We start from the raw sequence: 12,961 nt of genomic DNA, 5'->3' as shown, positions 1-12,961 counted from the left end.
AGTTCACACAGTCACCCAACACAAACTCTGTGCACAGTCATCAGATCCCTCACTTCGGTCCGTGACAGCTTTACAGCATCCTGTCGGAGGAGTGAGAGCGGCGCTGTAGACACGACAAGGCTCTCTGCATATCCTGTCTACGCTCCGACGATCCCACCCAGCCCGGCCCGACCGGCTCGCAATCCAAACAGCCCCCTCGCGCTCTACAACCAGTCATTAATACCGGCCAACTTTCGACAGAGCCTTTCTTCATGCCAGTTTAGAATCTCCCCTTCACTTAGCATACCAGGATGTGTTTGTCTATTCATTTGCCAGAGCCAACATAATAGCTCTGATACCCCTTGTTAGGTGGGAAAGAAGTGCAAGGGGCACTGGAAATCTGGGCAGTAAGGAGGAGGGGGGGGGGATTCAGGGGTGTATTTTGGAGCCCGTTCAGGAAAAGAAAAGTGGAGCGCCCCTCTGTGCAGACATTGTATGAGAACAGTAGCTACCTTACAAAGATTGGATTACCCAACCAAAGAGATGTGTTTATTTTGGTTCTCAGTGTCACTGTAATGTATACAGTGCAGGGAGAGCAGACTCGTGTCCCGACCTATAATGGTCAATCACTAAGTCATTTCCCAGATCCCCAGCTAAAAGACCAGCGCACACACACACACTTTGACAGCTGAGAGAAAGAGTGGAATGGCAGCACTGACTGGTTTAAATCATCATCATCATCATCATCATCAGCATGTAAAAAAGGAGGAAATGTCAATAAAAGACCTTCACAGAAGAACATTAAGTTAAGTGATTAGGTTTTTGTTGTGCAGAATACTTGAAGAATCTCTGCATACATATGGTTTTTGAGGTGAGCGGTTGCATAACAGTGCTCTGGGTTTTTTTTTGGTGGCGTTTCCAGAAGCTGAGTTTTGTTGATGGTCTTAGCAGACTGGTGCTGGCTCCGCCGTGCAACACAAGTCTCTCAGAGGATGTGCCTCATCCCTGACATTTGAAGACCTGTAAATGGATCCCTCTTGGTTTTTGCCCACCAGATGGGGAAACTGAAACGGAGAGCAGCTCAGGGTCCAGACTCCTGATCCCCTGATAGTGACCCTTGCTGTGCCAAGTCCCCCCTACTCAGCAGAGCAGGACCTCTTGTTCTGTACATTCTCACTACCATCCAGGTTTCGAGTTCGACCTGACGCTGGGCCGGCGTTGCGGTTAAGTAGCCGTTTGATGTCTACCTGACCTAGAGTAAACACCCAGCTGAGGTGCTGTAAGACTGTGACTGCTGTATTTGGCGGGTGGGGGTAAGATTTCTGACAGATGAAATTGAGGATAAGGGAAATGTTGAATTTTTCTGGCTCCAGATAAATACAGCAGGAGTGTGAGGTATCTGTACTGTACTGTTTGCTCAGGCAACCTGGGAACAGTGAGGGCCACCACAAAGCGCTCATTGATAAACCTCGTAGCTGAATAGTGTCATAGAAAATGAGGGAAAAACCCTTGAATTAAGGGAGGCTACAAGCCTTTTAACGGTTCTTGGCCTAAGTCCTATGCTGGAGTTAAATAAACTTCAGTTGGAAGCGCTGATTAGCAAATGTTTTACTTCCAATAAAAGTCTAACGCAGTCTGCCGCTGCTCAGTTGAAAACCAGTTTTGCATATGAAAACCTTGCGCTGTTTAAAGCCGTCGAAAAAATGCTTTGGGACGATCCTGCACAACGTTAAAAAAAAAAAAAAAAAAACACTTTCTGTGTATTGTATGTGTCCCGGAGAAAGCTGATTACTCTTTCAGTCATGATAATGGCCGGGGTTAGAGTGTGCTGGGAAAAGCAGCTGGCAGACATACCATTGTCATTCAAATGAATAGAATTGTATCCATCCGTGGAAATGGTCCAGACCCTTGCAAGTCCAATTAATATAATTTTCTAGCAGGCACATTTTAAAAGCACAATGGGCAGACGGAGGAGGATGGAAAAAGTCAGCAGCAAATGGGTTTTATCCTGCGCTGTTTGGGTTCTATCTCAGAGCAGAAATGGCTGTAATTAGTGAGTCAGCAACCACAGAACCAATCTTCATATCACAATGGTGGCCATACTCCAGCTTGCACAAACACAAAAGGGCTGATTTGGTATGCGCGATAAATTCTCTCTGCAGATTAGGCAACATGTGCTCTTGTACAACTGTAAGATAGCAGAGAATGGGAAACCTTTGACCTCAATGCAACAACCTGCAACAACGTACACACTCGCGCAGGTACAGTACACACACACACACACCTGACGCTGGTCTGGAAGAGATACAGAAATTGCTTCCATACCGCAGAACAACTTCTTTTGTAAACAATGCATATTTCTGGCATCTCAGCAGCTCCGTGAAGAAAGAAAAACACCTCAGTCCTAAATGGGGTTTTTTCCCTCTCTTCCCTTTAAGCTCGGATACAAGGAGCGCAGTCTTTCTCCGAACCGGAGCGGCTCAGCCAGGCAGAGGACGCTGTGTTGACAGCCTGAGTTTACTCATGGAAAAAAAAAAGTGCACAATGCAAGTTCTGTTCACCGACTGACTTTGGAAGCAAGTCAGAGGAGAACAAAGCTGTCTCAGTCCAGCTGCCCTCCGTGGGTTTCTGGTCTGTCCTCAGGTTTTATAAAGTTGCTCCGTGAGGGGGACACATCAGGGCCGTGTCTCTCGCATAAGCTGTGGGGGCCTGGCCCGGAGCCCACCAGCAGTCGCGGGCCGAGAAAGTCGCCATTGTTCGCCGTGTGTGTGTGTGTGTGCGTCGGCGTGTGTGAGGACAGTGGCGCGGGTCTGGGAGGAGGTTCTGGGCCAAAAGAGCGCAGACGGGGTCACCTGGATGAAACGCTCGGTGGGAACTTCACACCGTGGTCAGAAGCCCGAGGTAGCCGGGGTGTCGGCATGCGCTGCCTTCTGCCGTCTCTGGCTCTGGCTAAATATTTGCAGATGAAAAAAAAAAACGTGATCTCAGTGTCCTGAGCGCCGCCGCCGCTGCAGCAGCTGTGAACCGACGTGTTTGGGGTGAGGTAATGACAAAATGTCCACGTGTGGGTGCACATTTTGCGCATTGGTGTATGTGTTTGCGCGTGTGCGTGGCGAGTGTACTTAAGCATGTGTGCATTCCACTGAAACACACCCTTTCCTTTAACGTCCGATGGCCAATGAGATTAGGCTGGTGACGGAGAGCACGAGGGACTCTATCAGGATAAAGGCTATGTCTATCACTGTATCTGGCTCAGAATGCATATATGAAGGGTGAACGTGCTCCAGGGTGATATACATGAAGCACTGCGAAGCAAAACTAAACAGATGTCACGTGTACTGTCCTCTCAGAGGAGACTGTACCTAAAAAAATTATAATCTGTAACAAATGTAGAAAACACTCTATGGGAGATCTGGGGTGTGGACAGCTGTTGGATAAATTGTGGAAGAAGCAGTTGAGTTATATATGGATCCCAGCCATATGGACGTGTTCCCTTTAAGAGGGGAAAAGGGGAAACAAGAACGTCTGGTGATTGGAGTAAATGTGTCTGGGAACAACAGGAGTCGACCTGCGCTGCAGTGGAGGCGGCTTTGATTTGTTAATGGTTATGGTTGGGTCAATAAGCTGAGGTTTTCAACCTCCGTTTAGTGAATGGGCTGAAGGTTAGAGCCAGGTCTTCATGTGTGTGTGTGTGTGTGTGTCTTGGCTTCCTCCCTGCTGGCCAGACGCTGGCTGGTTTGGTCCGCGGCTGACCATGAGGACTGAGTGGGATGACGGCAGTCCCACCATGCCTGTAAGGGAAGCTCTTTGTCTTGATTACCACACAAGAGTTTTGTTTCCTCTTAGAAATCACTAACCCCCCCCCTCCTCCCACCACCAGCGTACACACACACACACACACACACACACACACGGCACTGAGACGTCTCGCTCCCCTTCCAGCCAGTGGTCTGGCCGGCCTGGAACAGCCCTGCCACAAAGAGGCTGCAGCCGAGCTGAACTAACAGTCCTTTCACAGAGGGCAGAGGGAGAGGCAGGACCGAGGTGGCATAGGTGGGCTCGTGGAATTTGTGAGAAACGGGTCGTGACATCATCGCGGGTGCCGCCGCCCCCCCTCCCCAGACTGCCGTTGCCTGTTCCCGTCAGCAGAGCGACAGCAGGGAATTCCTCTGAAATAGCCGTTAGGGGTCTTATCATGAATGAAATATGTAAACTGTCTCGGAGTGTAAAATTACCAAACATCACCCCACCAAGGCTCTGAGGGCCTGTGCTTGACACAAATACCTCAACAAAACCGTTGGCCTCTGTTGTGATTTCCTATCTTCCGGCGTCTGCCTCCCCCCTCCCTCCCCCCTCCCTCCCCCTCTTCCTTCTCCTTCACTTATCACATCCTCTTTACTCCCCGACATGTGGGTGATATGTCTCGAGCACCGCGTTGCTTCTGACTGAACATGTGCCGCCAAATTACATCAGCCGTCTCGTGCACCGGCGGCAAATCTAGCTGATCAAGAGCCGGCAGTGATGAGGTGAAAAGAAACAAACAAAAAAAAAAACATGTTGAGTTTTAACAGATCACAGTGAGTCACAGCGGAGGGATAAAGTGACAAGACCACTGAGTGAGTCAGAGGGAAAGTGAAATGCCAAACTGCATCCATGTGTGAGTGTCAAGAAGAGGATCCAAAGGTTTGGGACACGGAGCAGATGAGATCAACTTTACAGGATGCACTTTCCATCACACTTTAGCTAAAAGACTGAATAAGAGCCTGTGGGGGGTGGAAGGGGGGTCGCTGTAACCTGTCACCATGCAGTCCTACAAGAGTGAGCGAGCAGCGATCCTTTCTAACTGCAGAGTCAGAGGCCGGTGGCAGAGGAAGCTCCTGCTGATGACAGACAAAGGAAAAATCTCTGCCGAGACATCTAGACAAACAAGATAATTATCACACGCAGACACATGCACAAACACAGACACAGACACGCAGGCTCAGATGCTCCCATATACAGCCTCATTTACCCTCTCACACACACACACACACACAGTTATATATAAAAACAGCTGCAGATAAGTGCGTCGCTCCACAATTTCCACAATGCACATGATGCATACTTAACAGACACAACAGACGCACACATCCTGGTCTCTCACTTAATGAGGGGCCATCAGAAGGGGGTGGGTGTGTGCTGTGGTGAGAACTCATAAGCTGCTGAAAAATGTTGTTTACAGTTTTCACTGGTGTGAGTTTAAACTGTCATCCATCGGGCTCAGACTTTGAGAGGAGGCAGTTGCAAAACACAGAAGAGTCGCACCGGAGTCTTTCATTGGAGCGCTAGACAGTCGGTGATGATACGTCTAAACAATATAATGTTTGATGAACACACTTCCTGTGGGATTTACCGAGTAAGCATCCACACAGCTGCACTGGAAATGTTCTGTAATAACCTCTGTTATTTGTAGACTAAATAATCTCGATCTCCTCTTCAATTGAAAATGTCAGGAGACGGAGAGAGGTGGTGGTGGTGGTGGGGGGGGGGATATAAAACACAGGCAGGCGCAGTCACATGCTTTTGGCTTAATCTGCTCGTCACCATAGCGCCAAACCGTTTTCCAATAACGCTCGCCACCTCTCCGTCGCTTCGGAACGCCGTCGCCGGCTCCACTAAGATGAGGTTTACCCAACATACACAGAGGTTCATCGAGTTCACCCGGTGGCGCTGCCGCTCTATTCTGCAAATGTCACTCAGGAGGGGGGCAGCCGACACTTAACGCCTGCCCATCCAGCAGCAGCAGGCGCCTCGCCATCCAAATGAGGAAACTCAACTCGTCGTGCCAATAACATCTTTCACTGAGAAGTGTCGATCTGGGAGCCGGCTCAGAGCGGAGGCAATCGCACATTCCTCTGCTCTCACAGTTCATTCAAAAAAAGAGGTGTTCTCACCACCCCACCGTCCACCCCCACACCCTGCGTGGGGGGCAAACATTCATCTGCCTCTCTGTACTGTAGGCTACGTTATTCATATGGAGGCAATCTCTGTTTTTGCTGTGACGTCAGTCGGCTTCACACCTTCTCTCTTTCACTCTCTACATCTTTCTCTCTTGTTTTCTTTTCCTGACATCAATCATGCGATCTGGCTCTCCTCCATGTATTGTGAAGTGTGGTGTGCATGTTCAGCTTTGGGGTTTTTAGGGAGAATGATAAAAAAAGGGTTAACTGTGTGATTCTTAGCTGTTGAACTTTAGGGCCCCTCATGCTTAAAATTGAAGTTGACCAACTTTAGACTCACACGGTTTTCATTGGTCAGTGACAATATGCTTCCCCTCAGGCATAATGAGCCGGGACATAAGGAATGTTCCACCCAGAGGTGATTTGTACATGAGACAAGCAAAACCTATTAGCTGTGGTGCACTTTATATCACTATTATACATAGAGGAAGATAAAAATCTAAAATCTTACAGATGTTGCACAAAAAAAAATGATTTACGTCATATTTGTATCTATTTCAGACAATGCTTCTCTATATTAGCTGAGCAGAGTTGCTGGATGCCTGCTGTGTGGTTGTCACTTCCAGTTGCAGGTCATTTGAAGGTTACCTGCGGCTTCCTGGCACTGGCTGCGGTTGATGTAGGCGAAGTGGTGGTGGCAGCTCTGAGACTCGCACACACAGCCCTCGGCGGTCAGGTTACACCCAGAGAACATGCAGGCCGGGTTGGATGGTCCCACATACTTCTCTCTGTGTCTCTCCCGGTGCTCGTGCTTCCGACCCTCTGAAATCCAGCCATTGACACACACACACACACACACACACACACAAACCACAGTCATCACTGAGTCACACACAATGGCACCACTCAAGGGTGAGTGGGGAACCACTAGACAAAGCCTTAGCATGTGTGTCATCACTATGATATGTAAGTAGCATTAGTCACCTCAGAGCCACATCTGTTATGGATTAGCCCCTCTCAATGGACAGCATTATCCCCCACTTCTGTGCTTGTGTGTGTGTCAACATGTGTGTGTGATGGAAGGAGGGGGGGGGGGGGGGGCTCACCTGACTTACTGGCCTTCATGCAGGTTTCTTGGTCCTGATAGGAGAAGGAGCCCAGGCAGGAGTGACGGGCGTCGCACACGCACTGTCCTCCGGCTCTGTCGCAGCCCGTCACCAGGGGACAGCGATCGTCCTCCAGGCCTGCCTCTGGTTGGTCAGGGAGAACTGCAAAGAGGGGACGGGGGGCATCAGTGACAACATTAGGATTGGGAAAGAACATGAACTTCTCTTGTGCACTTCGCTCTGTGGATAAACAGACTTTGGACAGAGTTGAAGGTGAAGTGTAATCACATGTCTGAATGTGCCAGAGACCGAGATTTTGTTTCCCAAAAGCGGCCGAGGGTTTAGCCAGCTCGCGGCTCTCTGTTGCAACACACTGCCCTGGCACGGCCGTTACTGAACTGACCAGTGTATTTTTGGGGGCTGCCACCTCCCCCTCCCCTCCTCATTGTACCAGGCTACTTGAGCCATTGAGCCCATTTGTTTGCTTTTGTTCCACAGCATGGGGCCCTCCCAGGGCCTCCATCTCTGCTGGTTGCCAGAAACGCCTCTTCTGTACCAGCGCCACTTGCACCATACACCGCATATTGTTTCGTTGGCCTCGCGAGCCTCACACCCCCCCTGAGATGGCACCTCCAGACTTAGTCCAACTGGGACAAAACTTAATGACAGGAAGGAATGCATGGAGGTATAATATCAGCACCATGTGAGCTGAACAGCCACCAAAAACCTGGAGATTAAAAAGGGCCCCAACGTACACATTAACCACAGTATTCCTTTCACATCCATGCACAGACACACATACAGCCCCACATTGCCCTGCTTCGTGGCTGTTGTTGAGTGGCAGCAGAGTAAACAGGATGAGACCAACTGTAACACAGAGTAACCCCTTCCCAAACATTTAGATCCCAGGCCTCACATCAACAGAATGGGAGCGTGATTGGAGCTTATCATAATACGCCGGCTTTCTTCTCCAAACAGCTACGCACCAGAACAATGCACAAGAGGAAAAGGTTTAACTGTCCAAGATAAACACCAGCACCTCATAGTATATTTACCTGACTACTGGTGCGATCCTTCCTGAAATAAAGCACCACGCAGTGAGATTCCTTTTTATTCTCAGTCGGAGGGGGGCAGAGAAGCAAAAGTGATTGGAAAGAATTGCTGCTCAAAAGCTGTAAATCGTAATAAATCACATGTGTTGATCCGTGTTAATTTGAAACAGAGATTCCTCTACAAGAGAAAGCCAGACTCTTACTGTAACAAATGTCACTGTTTTAAGTGAATCAGTGTGCAGGAACAAGCAAAAAAAACACTTTCCCCAACTCTGGGTCGATAATGTGGATGAGTGGTGGGTGATGCAGGGTGCTAACCAGCCATATGGTAACCAGCAGCTAATGAGAGAGGTGAGGGTAATTCTACCTTTAACCTGAGCCAGCCTGTTCTGTTAATAGCTCTCCCAGACAGCCAGTGAGACCAGAGGGGTGGGGTGGGGGGGGGGGACAAGTACCCTTTTCAATAAACTGCACCAAAACTTTCCCTGTGATTTCCTCTCACCTTAGAATGATCCTCACCTCCACATTTTTTCCATCCTGAGGCTTTCCTGTGCCTGGGAGGGTATTTTCATTTGAGATGAAGGTAGTCTGTGTGGGGTGCTGAATCTGGCACATGGAGGAGGCAGGAGTCAAAACAATTAATGAACTCCTGGACACTGAAAACATTGTGTCATTATCTAATTTTAGCCTGACCCCGGTGGGATCCATTTGTTCCGAGCTGGTCCGTCTCAGCCTTTTAGCCTGACCCTGGTCCGATCTGGTCTGGCCCTGGTAATCTATTATCTGGCCTGGCATGACTCTAGCCAAGGTCTACGGCTTCATCCCTGGGGGGATTCCTCTCTTAGCCACTGAGACTGCATGTCTTGGCATCCTGAGCCAGGATGGGAAAGCTGACCTCTAGAGGCCCTCTGGCTGATAGCGAGCTAAAAAGGAAGTCTTTGAAACATTAGATAATACCAGAGGAAGGGAGAAGTAGCAGGCATGTGAAGGAGTGCAGTGGACATTGCGTCCCCTGTAAGACAGACACTCTTGTTACGTGGTATGTTAAGTGCCTGTGGAGCTCAGGGGAACTTGGTGTGGGAGGCCAGTCACAGAAACACAATGAGAACATCAAAACAAGTCAGCTGCAAAGACTGAATCATTTCGCTTGAGTGACAGGGCGATCGCCGAAGCCGATACAATGAGGTGTAAAACCAAAGGCCTCTCTCTAAAAGCAGCCTGGACGGCTCATCACACACAAGGTGCAACCTGAGACCTCCACATTTCATTCACTTTTTATGTATTTTTGTCAGCTTCTGCATTTAAAATGCCAAACTCCTTTCATGAGAAAATTTGATTTGAATATCTCTGGTATTGAGCTTGGCAGCTCATGCAGTTATTTTTGGTTACTCTGTTTCAAACGCATTTAGATTACTGGAAACAAAACATGCCATTAAATACTTCCACAGTTTAAAAAAAACACAAGGTTAACAGTTCATTTCCAATTCCTTTTGATATCGGTTTCTTACATAACATTTTCAAGTCTGGAAAACTCAACGTGCAATGACTATTGCAGATCCCCCTTGGCAGCAGGAGCCCCCAGCGGTTACAATTGTTGTTTCCACTACGTTTTTCAATCTTGTCACACCAGTGAACGATAACAGAATAAAAACTGACTGCTGATGCATTACCAAGGTGTTTTGATGTTGCTGCATCCCCACTCTAACAGATTCTGACCACCCAGAAAATCAAAACTGTGAGCAGAGGCAGGGGGATCAGAAAGCGGAAACATTTACCCCCTACTCCTGATTGCGAGTCTAATCACTTTAAGACCCTCGCAGCCAGAGGAGGGAAATCTGGGATCAGCCTCCAGCAGCCTGCCTACTGTGGCCCCTGAAAACACACCGGGGAGGTGTTGATTTACCCCCACCTAGACCCTCTGGGATATTAAGGTTGCGTGTGTATGTGTCTGATTTAGGGGTCAGCGGCGTGTCCCCGAGGCCCCTGGAGTCACGGGACCACAGGCACCACTCAATCAGAGGAGCCATTAGGCCTCCCACTCACTCCAAAGCTGTTAATTTGCAGAGATGTCCTCCAGACGCCAGCCCATAACCTGTACACGGGGCACAATCAGCAGCGGCGTCTCCTGGGAAGGCCCGAGGGCTGGAGGAGACCCCTGGTAAAAAAAAAAAAACTCCTCGTGGAGCTCGGACCACCCCGCGGATGGATGATGGGGAGGGCAGGGTCAGGAGATCCACACACCCACTGAGAGCTGCTTACTCTCTCTCTCAATCCCATCAGTCTTCTTCAATCACCTCCAAACAGGCTGGACAGGGTGCAGGTGGAGGAGCTGCTGCTGGTGATGGAGGGAAGGGGGGTGGGGTGGAGGGTCTTCCCACCGGTTATTTGCTCCTCAGGGGGAAGGCCATTGCTAAACTTCATTAACTGTGAGGAACCTGACACCCGGCGCATCTCCTTGAAGCTCCGAAAGTTGCTCAAATTATGCGTAAAATGAGCACATCCACTGTACAAGAGCCCAGCTCTGCTTGGCAGGAGGAGCAGAGCGGAGCACAGCACAGCACTGTGGAGTCACAGGAGAATCTGCTGGAGACTATTGCAATCACGCTGTCAAACCATTACACACACACAAACAATACACAGAATGGAAAAAGGGGGCTGCACATTTCTTAAATTACTGTGTATTCAAAGTTTAAAAAGACAATCCTCATTATTGGGTGCCAATCACCGCCCCTCCTTTGAAAGTCTCTTTGAGCTGTGAAACACAAAGCTGCAGGACCCTAACTAGAGCTCAAGTGTAACCTGGTGCCAAATCACTGCTGCCAAACTTATTGTAGCGCCTCAAAGCTGAGAGTGAATGAAGCTTTGAGGGGAAGAAAGAGCAGCTGAACATGACTCCTCTGCTGGCAGTCAAGAGCCCCTCAGACCTGGGGACCTGCTCCAGGCTGCCACAGACAAGGTAAACAGTGACACAATCACTGCAGTCAGCGCTGGACTGACAGCTGAATGGTGATGCCCTCAAGCCACTTGATGGTTACCTACAGTTCTTTTGATGCACACTCAACAGCAGCATTAATATGTTTTCTCTGCTTCTGTTTTTTTTATAAATAAATAAATAAAAAAACAAAAACAAACACACAGACAATTTGGATATATCACAGATGACACACTTTCACTCACCTTTACATACTCCAATCTCTGGGATTGTGGCAGGTCCAGTTTTGTTAACAGAGGCGCAGCTCAGACCCAGGGCGCAGTAGCCGTGCGTCCAGTCCTGTCCGCCGCAGGGCTCCCACTCCAGCCGGGCGCACTGGTCACAGCATCCGCACGGATCCCTGGCCAAGGTCCGGCCACCGTCGCAGCCGTGCGGGGCTTTGACCGGACAAGTCCGGAGATTGCACGGCGTGCACTCGTGAGCCGAGAGCGCCCGCACCAGAAAGAGGACGTTCAGTATCACCACGGAACACTTGCTGAACATGTTTTCAAACGCCTTCTGTTAAGTTTCCCAGAGAAATCGTTCCTCGCTTGTGTCAGACGGTAAACCACATGAACTCACGGCGGTGTTAACACACGAGCTGCCGGGATGGTGCCAAAGTTACCCAAAGTCTCCTTTAAAGTTTTGCTGAAGAAGTCTCTCCCCTCGGGGCGCGCTGTTTGTGACGCCGCAGCTCGCTCCAAGAGCAAAAATACCACGAGTCTGGATTGGAAGTGTGCGGATGCGTCTTCAGTCAGTGGCAGGGCAGCGAATATCCACAGGCAGCTGGTTCAGTCAGTGTACGCAGGTAGACGCACGTCCAGAGCGTCTCATCTGTTCCACAGACACACACACACGCAGAAATCCCAGACACGTCCACTGAGGCTCGCTCGCTGCTGACAGCCACACACCAGAACACAATCTGACTGAGCTCTAATTTGACATACAGGCATATAGAAATTAGCGGTGCACCCCTCCCCCCCACTGACTGACACGGGAGCCGACCAGTCACAAGAAGCGAAAGGAGGGAGGATTTGAACGGATTTATCTCCGCTCGCAACTCGTCTCCGGGTTGCGCAATGATGCAACTTTGAATGTCTCGAATGCAAGTTCCCTTCTTCTGCCTCGTGCTCTGGGATTTAGAGAAACAATGAAGGTAATTTTGAAAGCAATTTACAAATTTGAAGCTTATTAACTAAAAATACTTTTTGGAATTCACACAGTTAGCACCCATGAATCCAGAAATGACCAATACCAGAAAGTAGTTGGGTATATGAAACCACAGCGGTAGAGTAGAATAGCATATATTTTTTTATGTCACATGGCTCTTGTCACCACTATAGTTATTGTTCTCTATCTCGGTTCAACAATGCAGCCATTAAGTCTGTCAAAGCCTCATAATAAAACCTATCAGACATTATCAAGGCCATATATCACTCCACAGTTTAACCTTTTGTGTGTGTGCATGAGCGTGTGCTTAGTTGTGTTTTAGGTGTTAGATTGTGTATGCAGGTGGCTTCAGGGAGGTAAAAGGTCATGTGATGTGTGATGGGGTGGTGCTGTGCTTACATTGACAGATGGATGGTGTACATGGGGGGGACAGAGGACACAGCTGGAGGCTGAACATGACAATGTCACCGGCACTAGTAATCCAGAGGCTGCAAAAAAGATATTAAGCACTTTTACTGATTTATGGCACAAGCCGGTCTAGGTTAACACGTCAGTATGTTTTACATGAAGGTGACCGCAACTGAGCAAATAATAAGAATAAATGGAAACCAATCAAAAGAAAGTCATCACATGTGAGAAGTGTGAGGAGGGTCCAGTGCTGGGTTTTCTTCCTCATTGGAATCATTTCCTCTTCAAACACCAATCAGATGTCATCTGGGATGATTTCTCCCATAATGTCAACAC

The 12,961-nt window shown here is 48.9% G+C and overlaps 1 protein-coding gene across 2 annotated transcripts in view; it reads right to left on the bottom strand.

Moving 5' to 3' along the window:
- The window catches only part of LOC146964187 (cysteine-rich motor neuron 1 protein), a 34,448-nt gene extending 22,477 nt beyond the window's left edge, over positions 1-11,971 (bottom strand). For both annotated transcript variants that reach the window (XM_085767480.1, XM_085767481.1), the window contains exons 1-3: positions 11,254-11,971; positions 7,025-7,186; positions 6,567-6,740 (exon numbers count right to left, since the gene is read on the bottom strand). In XM_085767480.1, coding sequence (XP_085623606.1) covers positions 6,567-6,740; positions 7,025-7,186; positions 11,254-11,551 — 634 coding nt within the window. In that variant the 5' untranslated portion in view covers positions 11,552-11,971. The remainder of the gene's footprint in view (positions 1-6,566; positions 6,741-7,024; positions 7,187-11,253) is intronic.
- Positions 11,972-12,961: the final 990 nt, after the last annotated feature.

The sequence above is a fragment of the Trachurus japonicus genome, chromosome 22, assembly GCF_045865225.1.
Source record: "Trachurus japonicus isolate A0001 chromosome 22, Traja_1.0".
Classification (NCBI taxonomy): domain Eukaryota; kingdom Metazoa; phylum Chordata; class Actinopteri; order Carangiformes; family Carangidae; genus Trachurus; species Trachurus japonicus.
Note: the sequence above shows the minus strand (reverse complement) of the source record. Positions and strands in the feature narration are given on the sequence as shown.